This window comes from Pinus tabuliformis, chromosome 2_1 (genome assembly GCF_031772625.1).
Source record: "Pinus tabuliformis cultivar Carrire ecotype Pingquan chromosome 2_1, CPIR1, whole genome shotgun sequence".
NCBI lineage: Eukaryota > Viridiplantae > Streptophyta > Pinopsida > Pinales > Pinaceae > Pinus > Pinus tabuliformis.
Window position 1 is genome coordinate 439,146,592 of NC_142299.1, and position 9,979 is coordinate 439,156,570.

The following is a 9,979-nucleotide window of genomic DNA, read 5'->3' on the forward strand; positions in this document are numbered from 1 at the left end:
CTTAACCGAGTCTGGTAACGTCTGCAGAGCAGAACACCGGCCCAAGTTTAGACTTTGGAGGCCCGTCAACTTCCCCAGCGAGTCTGGCAGCGTCTGCAAAGAGGAACACCCGCCCAAGTAAAGACTTTGGAGGGCCTTCAACTTCCCTACCGAGTTTGGGAGCGTCTGCAAAGAGGAACACCCGCCCAAGTGAAGACGTTGAAGGCTCGTCAAGTTGCCAACCCTCTCTGGGAGCGTCTGCAGAGCGAAGCACTGGCCCAAGTGAAGACGTTGGAGGCCCCTCAAATTCCCTATCCAGTCTGGGAGTGTCTGCAGCGTTTGCATAGCGGAGCATCCACCAAAGTGAAGACGTTGGAGACCCGTCAAATCCCCAATCGAGTCTGGGAGCGTTTGCATAGCGGAGCACCCTCCCAAGTGAAGACGTTGGAGACCTGTCAAGCTCCCAACCGAGTCCGGGAGCATCTGCAGAGCGGAGCACCCGCCCAAGTTAAGATATTGGAGGCCCATCAAATTCCCAACTGAGTCTGGGAGTGTTTGCAGCGCGGAGCACCCACTCAATTGAAAACGTTGCAGGCTTATCAAGTTCCCAACCGAGTCTGGAAGCATCTGCAGAGAGAAGCACCCGCCTAAGTGAAAACGTCGGAGGCCCGTCAAGTTTCCAATCGAACCTGGGAGTCTCTGCAAACGAGAGCATCCACCCAAGTCAAGACTTTGGAGACCCATCAAGTTCCCAACCGAGTCAGGCAGCCTCTGCAGAGAGAAGCACCCACCTAAGTCAAGCCTTTGGAGTGCCGTCAAATTACCAACCGAGTTTGGGAGCGTCTGGAGAGTAGAGCACCCGTCCAAGTCAAGACTTTGGAGTCCTGTTAAATTCCCAACCGAGTCTGGGAGCGTATGCAGAGCAAAACAGCTGCCCAAGTCAAGACTTTGGAGAGCTGTTAAGTTCCCCAGTGAGTTTGGGAGCGCCTGCAGACTGCAGCAATACCTTAATGCAAGGTGTTTTAAGGAATCCATATGACATAATTCATTTGGCAAAATTTCTAGGTGACTCTCCCACAAGACAAATTTTTGGAGGTGCTTTAGCGTTCCAATAGACTTTGGAACTTTTGAAAGGGGAGCACGAATATACAACTCCCTCAATTCTAGAGGTGCCTGCAATGTACATTAATAAAATGGGTTCGACACTGTAAATGTGAACATTGTGGCATTGTGGTATGCGAAGACAATTCTCAAGTGCAAGCAATTTTTATAATTTGGAGAAAAAAAAAACAAAAATCTGTTTCAAAGAGAAAAGAAAAGATTACCTGGGATTCATGTTGCCACAGTGTTTGCAGGTGGCTCACCTTCTGTATATATAAAACTCGTAAAGTTTTTAGTGAAATCCAGGAAGGTAAGGACGAGTACGGGCAATTCTCCCAGCGGAGATATATTAGTTGTGGTACTTGCCCAGCCCGGAATAGGCGTTCAACAAAATAACCTTCAGCCCTAAGCAGCTTTAAGCTGCTTAGGTTGAAGCTGTCCGCAAGGGTTTCCAAAGATTGTTCAGAGACATTTCCGTGAACCATGCTAATTCCACGCACCTGGATTGATCACCTCGAACTGTTAGAAACAAGATGGTCAATCTTGCAAAGTTGTAATACTTCAAAACTTCAAAGGATTAATGCAACTTTATTTTGAAGCCAGTTGAAATCTACAAAATACTTACAGGAGATCGCGTAGAAAGATTATGAAGAAAGCTGTCAGTCAACCACCAAAGCCGAAGCTCAGGAGTTTCCTTTGCGAGATCTCTGCCAAGGTCTCTAACCTGGTCGTGCATTCTTATACAGTTTTCACTGTCGACCTCCACCACGCATCTGTTCTCTAGGTTACGAAGACCCAGCCATCCTTCCCAACCTGATCCGTCCAATATTCTGATGACGGTATCCCTGTGTTCTCCAATGAAAAAACAGGCAATGTCTAAGAATATCTGTTTTTCCTCTTTATCCAGGGCGTCATAACTAATTTTTAATGTGCTTTGAATATCGCTGGGAAGTATTTTGGAGGTTTTGTGCAATTGCGCTCTCCAATATTCTAAATCATATTTTCCACAAAGAAGGGCTCCCAGCACTTTAAGAGATAAGGGCAACCCATTGCAGATATCCAAAAACTTTTCCACCACGTCCTCAAATCCCAACGCAGGACGGGGCTGACCAAAGGCATGGGAGCAAAAGAGTTCTTGCGAGTGCTCTCGATTTAGGCCTTTCAGCGTGTAAATAGAGGACTCTGCGATCCCTGAGCTTGTGAGCACGTCTTTATTGCGAGTTGTAATTAAAATTAAGCTTCCTGGATGAATAGTATCTTTAAGTGGGGAAAATAATGCATCTAGTTGATTAATATGATCAACATCGTCTAAAACTATGAGAGCCTGCTTAGAAAAAGAGATATGCCTTTTGAAGGCCCCCATACCTTCATCAATGTTGTTTATATGTACATTCGAGAGACTCAAACGGTTAAGAAGGTTACTCTGCAGGGAAAGCAAATTTCCTGATCTGACATCAGACAAGAAGCAAGATCGATCGTAATTTGGCATCTCCCGATTGAATAATTCTTTGGCGAGGGTCGTTTTTCCAATTCCGCCAAGACCCGCAATTCCCACAATACCGGGCTTCCCGCTTTGCCGTTGCAGTGACACTGTGATGTCCACATCCTTTACTTTTTCAAACAGGCCAGTTGGATATTTAGCGACATTCAGAAGTGGTCTGCGAACTTTTTTCAGAACTTGTTCAACGACCTCATCTTCCAGCAGTTCTTCGTCACTGAATAATATCCACAATAAATGTCTGTCTGTAAGGAACGCCTAAAAGATATCGATATGCTTATGAATCGACTAAATTAAAAGCTAAGAAGGGAGAAGCAGGGGCGCTCTTACCCGTTACACGCCTTCAGGTCAATGCCGCTTGTGTCTGCTACAATAGAAAGGGCATTCCTCCATTTCTCAATAGTGTTCGAGTTATGCCATGGCCTCTTTGTATTGGTTTAAGGATCTACTATTGTCTTCTTTTCTAGCATGCACAGGGCTCGAGCATACGCTCCATTTTCGTCCTCTTTACACAGAAGGATACACCGGAGTATGCTCAGGGCTCGAGCATAAACTCCATCTTGGCTCCGCGTCCACCGAAGCTCCCGTGGATTGACATGATAAAAGACGGGAATAATTGTTGAGCCCGACTCCAGCATCAACACTAATTCCTTGAGACACCAACTAGATTCAGCATATCTTGGAGAAAAAATTGCAACATGGACCGTGGCAGTTCGAATCGCCTCTTCGATTTGAGAAGTCACGCTATCTCCCTTCTCCAATTCTGGCTGGTCCAAAAATACTCTTAATCCATGTTCTTTCAGGCGATGGTAGATATGCTTGGCGAGGCCTTCCTTCACGTCAGGACCACGGTGATTTATGAATACATCAAAAACATAGCTGCAGCTATTGCCCTGTGATATGGATGTGGTGGAGGATGCCGAGCAAGTAGCGTCACCAACTGTTGTCAAGTTAATCATATCTGCCATTGGATATAGAATAACAGAGAAGCAATAACCAAAATGTGTTACAGATATTGGGGAATGTGAGCTCAACCTCTGTATTTTCGACTGAATGATCTCGCAACTCCAATGAAGTTACCAGCTGCACCTTTGCTACTCTGTCTGTGTATCAATACCTAGTTATTTAAAATATTGAATACTAGTGTATAGGGTTGCTTTCTGTAATTTTCAAGTCGCCATATTATCCTCTTCTTTCCTTTATTATTAAATTATTTTTGAATGAACAGGATGGAAAGAATCAATACCGCAATTGGAACCGTGGAAACATGAACTTCCAACCACAGTTTATATTATTGGTTTTTTATATAGCCTAACTATTCATTTGCTTATTGCATCGTGTTTATTTTTTTTACCAGATGTTACATATCCTTGTACATTAAAATAGGTCTTATTTACACTTTTCTTTTCAGTAGCCTTATCTTTAGTAGCTAAGAGGAAGTAGACGTACATGCACAATAATGTCACAGTTATGGATTTATTAAATTTTAGTTATTAAGTTGGAATTTGGATTTTAATAAATTTAATTTTATCAGAATAGATGAATACATATCGCTATATATTTTTAGTTTTTTTTGGTGAAATCTGGTTTAAAAAGAAATTAAAAAATCAGAATGTTGAAGTGTTTGAATTTTTTTATAATAAAATGGATTTAGTATTATCAAAAATTCTGAAGACCCAAAATCTTAAATCCTAAAATTTAACAGCTATAATCCAAATTTTCAAAAATTTCTATTAAATTTTATTATAATCTTACCAAAATTATTTTCTATTATTTTCAAACTAATTTCTGAATTTTTTTAACTAATTTGTAGATTTTTTTCCAACATTTATCAGATTCAATGATACTAGTGATGTACGTACAGATCAAACAATTACACGTGCGTTGATGGTTGTTGATTTCTCAAAGTTGTTGATATTTCAATTTGTGTAGTTGTTGAATTAAAAAGAGGCACATACGATCATCCAAATAATCTTTTACCGTCAATCAAATCTGATAGGGTTGATAATTGTTGACTGGACCTTTTGTTGTGGCAGCTTGCGCCGGGTGTGTGGCCGAATTTTGCTCTCAGATAAGCCATCGGAGGTCGTAGATCTGTTGCGAAATCGTTGGGTGGAGGTTGTTGTGAAATCTGTTTGCACGTGGAGTCAGTTGAGAAAGCAACGTGAGAAGGGCCGAATTGGCGTAGGGGGTCTGATTTGTCAACTGCGGCGGAAGCCAGGTAGTGGATCGACATCTGCTGCGATTTTGTTTCGAGGAGCAGAGATGTTGAGTGCACGGGTCATGGTGTTAATCGACTATGGACACCTTTTGGAGGAGCAATCAAAAGAAATGAGATCTATCGTTTGAAATCGTCTTTTCTCCTTTTGAATACTTTTTTTTAGGGGTTATAATATTTTTAAGCGGAAAGTGTTTGGGGTGCATTTTAAAAGGGGGTCATTTTTTTTTAAAGAAGGTTTCTATATCCTTAAAAATGATTTGTTTTGTGCACCCATGTGAAAGGCGCTGTATTAAGAGCAAGAGCACTATTTTTTAAGATCTGGAGATAGATCCATTTTATTTCTATTGTTAGAGGTTGAATTTTTTTTTGAGATAGATCTGTCAATATGAACAATCACATGGTAGAAGCATACTTGAATGAGAGCAATAAGCTTAACAGATCCAATTATTCTAATTGGAAATTTAAGTTGCAGACCCTATTGGAGGGGTAAAACGCATGAGCGATTGCAAGCGGTGATGAGCTGAAGCCGACCATAGCTACAGGTGGAACAACAACAACAATTCAGTACTGGGAAAAGAGGGAGAATAAAGAAAAAGTGCTCTTAAAATTGTTAATGAAAGATTGTATTATCCCTCACATCCGAGGGTACCAAATCAAAGGGTATGGTAATGTTCTTATCGTATTTCCTGATGGAAATGTTAAGCATATTCAAAATGTAATGTATGTAACAAGAATAAAAAAGAATCTGATCTCTATTTCTATGATAACATATCAGAAACTTAAGGTAGAGTTTTTTAAGTCTTATTGTGTTATTAAAGATCTTCTAGATTGTATGAAGCCAATTGCATCAAGTATTCAAGTGGGAGGAATGTATAAGCTTAATGTAAGAAGTGTACCACACCAAGCCTTGACTTCATCAGTTATCACTGCAGAAGACTTATGGCATCAAAGATTTGGTCATATCAATTTTAATGACCTACTGCTACTTCAGAAACGAGCTATGGTCAATAGTCTTCCATTTTTAACATGGTATTAGGAAGCATTTAGTCAGTAGATTGAGGAAAGCATGGTATGGACTAAAACAGACACCCAAGTCGTGGTATGATAAAATTGATTCATTTTTCGTACAACATAGTTATAAAAGAAGTAAAAATGACCCTAATCTGTATATTGTGTTTGATTTTTAACATAAGGGTAAATCGAGTATGTTCCAATATCCGTTTTTTCAACAAACTAGTTACTATTACACTAAGGGCACTTTTAAGATGTTTTTTCAAGACAAGAAATATTTTTTCTTAAAAGGTCATTTTTTATTTTAATTATTTTACATTAAAATTTAATATAAATTAAATTGTCTTGAAAATAAAATTTAAGAGAAAAATAATTTGAGACAAAAACAATTTAAGAAAAAACTTTATATTTGGACAAAAATATATTAAGACAAAACTAAGACAAAAACAATTTGAGACAAAAATATTTTAAGACAAAACTTTATATTTAAGACAAAAACAATTTAAGACACAAATTTTTTAAGACAAAAGCAGTTTGTGATAAAAATATTTTAAGACAAAACTTTACATTTAAGACAATGGCCACTTAAGACAATAACAATTAAGACGAACCTATTTAAGACAATTAAAAATTAAGGGAAAGCCATATCAATTTAAAACAATATTATCTAACAATTGCAAAATTAACTCTGACAGTGCACCCTAAGTCCACCAATGTGCAGGCTACTATTGTCTCGCGCATATACCGATGTTGCTATTTCACTTACCATTCACGTGCTTATATAAAGACAATGACCTTTTGTGCTCTTCATTTTGTGGGGGTAGCCAACTTTGGAGAATGCGACAACTTTCCCCGGCAAGATTTCCCGAACATCAATTCCTCTTATGTCCCTTCGATCTCTATTGATATGATTAGAGACAACTTGTTTGTCGTTGGATTCGACACTACTACACAGAGGGGGATTTTAAGATAATTTTTTAATATAAAAGAAATCATTTGTCTTAAAATTTTCAATACGAGGCACTTGTAAAAAAGGTAAAGGTAAAGGATTAGGGGTTTGTCTTTACATTATTGATGGGTTATTCAGGAAGTGGAGCGATGGAGTCTGACAACAACTGATTGGATTTAGGGCAATGGAGATCACAACAGATGTGTGCTTAGTGAGCGGAGAAATGGAGGCATTTTCGTTGAATATGAATATGCAGTAACATAGTTGGAGTATTTTTCAGGGTCTCCATTAATTGTGTTGTAATTTGTGGTTTTGATCGTTTCATTTATTTTGAATGCTACTTCTATCCACTTGTTGTTGTTATCAACACATTGTTATGTTGGAACTCTTGACTTTCATCGATAACATGGATTAGATTCACCTGAAGGATTGTTGAAAAATGCAGCAAGAAATTCTCAATTTGATTTTGCCTTGATTAAATTGAGAATATTTGAATTTCCAATTCAGCAGACAATTTGGATGCAGTTAAGTTGTGTGACATGACTTGTGTCACTAGCTTACTCAATAAATTTGAGTTGGAAGAGTTAGAGTTCAGTTAAGCATGTGTGATTGCTAATTTGTAGCAATTAAAGTCAATTATCTCAAGTTGCTTTTAGTTAAACTAGTTCCAATTGTTGGAAGAACTAGTGGAAGGTCAATTGTGCAATGAGACTTTAGTCAAACTTAATGATCATTTAGTTAATTGATAAATCAACCCAAAATAACTAGTGCATGAAGAGAATTTGAGTTCCCCAGCTATGGTGGAGATTCCAAGGGAGTGTAACATCAGTTGTAGACTAGTCTTGAGTGTACAGGTCTTGCATGCAGTTAGATGATCAACCTTGGGAATTGCGGAACCCATTTTGGAAAAATTCCTAAATAATAGGGGCAAATTTCTCAAGGAATTTTGCAAGGAAATAGGGGCTCAAGTAGAGGCATAAATTGACTAATTCTAGGTCATAGCTTCTCAGTGAGAAGACGGACAGGTTATTCACTTGCAGTTTGTGCTCAATTGAGCAAATAAATTATAATACACCTCTATTCATCATATTAATCCAAGCAGGAATTGGGGTTTTTAGTAGATTGCTTTCCCCAGGAAAAATATTGTGTGCATGTGTGTTATTTCTTATTGCATGTTTGAAATTTTTGTTCTAAATTATGAATTAACTTCCGCAGAGCAGTAGAGTAGCTTTGTGTCTTGTGATTTTGATTAAAACTTCATGAGCAGTTGCAAATCTACACCATAATTTCTACAAGGACGGTGGAGGAAAATTACAAAATATATGTTGGCAGACAATATGCCTACTTCAAAATCTCTACGACAACTTTTATGAGAAGCAGACGTTAAGGATAAAAGATTGGATTGTGGAATCATTAATCACAAAATTCACAAGGACGGTAATTTTGGCTACATGTGTGGAGGTAAATTGATTAAATGTAGCCTTCATTAGTGTAGTTGTTGGTGTTGTTGGGTGCAATATGTCTAAGCACAATTATCTGAGCTAGATTCAGTTTTTATCATGATTCTAGATGATATCAGAGATCTCTATTGGTTTTTTTGTTTCAAGGTACACTAATAACAATTTTTTTTACACTCTAGTTGTTGTTCTACTATGTGGTCTATCAGAGACGCACTAGTTGGTTGTTTTCGTGGTCTTTCTTCTAAACCTTTGCTCCTGTGTATCTTCCTTCTCCTTCTATAGTTTGGGATTGGTCGATCATGGGATTTTTTGGGATCTTAGCTGCAACCTATTGGTCTTCTCTATGGTCTATCTTAGACGAACTAGCTGGTCATTTTACGTGGTCTTTCTTCTAAACCTTTTCTCTTATGGATATTCCTACTCCTCTTTGGTTTTGAATTGGTTGATCGGGGGATTTCAGATGATAGAGTTCAGGCTTCTGTGATCCATATCAAGTTAAGAAAGATTCTTCAGCGAAAATCACATGGAATATCATTTGTCGACGCGTTTCGAACCAACTAGTGTGATTCATCGTGAGGACAAGTTGAAGAAACAGATCCAGCTTAGCATGATAAATAGTTTGAGCAGAGACTCCAACGGCTAAATTAACGGCTAATTTTGACCTTAGGACCCAGGTCAAATTCTTATTTACTATTTAATGATATTATTATAATTATAATTATTATTATCTTTCTTAAGGAAATAAGTTGAATTAGGTAAAAAGGTTGGTTATAAAAAGGGAATCTATTTATTTAATTTAAATTAATATATATATATATATATATATATATATATATATATATATATATATAATAGGTTATAAAGGTAGGATTAATAATTTTAATGGTTGGTTTGATAATTTATTTATTTATTTATTTTATTCAATTTATTAAATAATTATTATAGGTATTCTACATATATATATTTTGATTAAAATCATAAGAAGACTAGTATTTTTATTCAATAATAATTCAATGGTTAGTTTATTTTTATGGAAGTTAGTTAAAATAATTTTAAGGTTAAAGATGTACTTATTTATGTATCTAACTTATTTATTAACAAATATATAAATATATATATTCTATGATTAAAGTTAAAATATTCGGTTATTAAGGTGAAAGTTAGGGTTAATGGTTAGATTAAAAGGATAATTTATTTAAATTATTTAATAATTATTATATATATATACATACCTATATATATAAAATTAATCATAGGTTGAGAAAGTAATTAAATAATTAGTTTATAATAATATTTAGGACCAATCCCTTAGAATATATATACAAATAATTTTAAGGGGTATTAAGTTCAAAAAATATTATCAAAAATATAATTTAAAAGGAATTTTAGTTAAATAAAGGGCATTTTAGTTAAATGATTTCAGATGATATTTACAGCTACGTAAGTGCATTCGTTTTGGTTGGTGGAGTTGATAACATATTTGAATTTTGAATTCTATTAAGAAGGAGTCTCTTGGGGTCATTAATTGGTCCGGGGAAATATTTATTTTCCAAGTTGGCCATTAATTATGAGCGACAATCCCTTAATGGTTTGGGTTATCATTGAAGATATTTGTCGATTGTTTGCTTGATGAGATTTTCTTAATGACATTGGTTGGTGGTGATTGGTGAGCTTATTGTACTTGAAGGGGTGTCCTAGTGGATTAAGTTGGCGATCAAAACCACAAATTACAACACAATTAATGGAGACCCTGAAAAATA

At 36.7% G+C, this 9,979-nt stretch overlaps 1 protein-coding gene across 1 annotated transcript in view; it reads right to left on the reverse strand.

Moving 5' to 3' along the window:
- The window catches only part of LOC149200804 (disease resistance protein Roq1-like), a 28,917-nt gene extending 25,371 nt beyond the window's left edge, over positions 1–3,546 (reverse strand). Inside the window, 6 exon segments of the mRNA XM_089401077.1 lie at positions 38–596; positions 669–884; positions 1,020–1,152; positions 1,305–1,580; positions 1,706–2,795; positions 2,909–3,546. Coding sequence (XP_089257203.1) covers positions 38–596; positions 669–884; positions 1,020–1,152; positions 1,305–1,580; positions 1,706–2,795; positions 2,909–3,546 — 2,912 coding nt within the window.
- Positions 3,547–9,979: the final 6,433 nt, after the last annotated feature.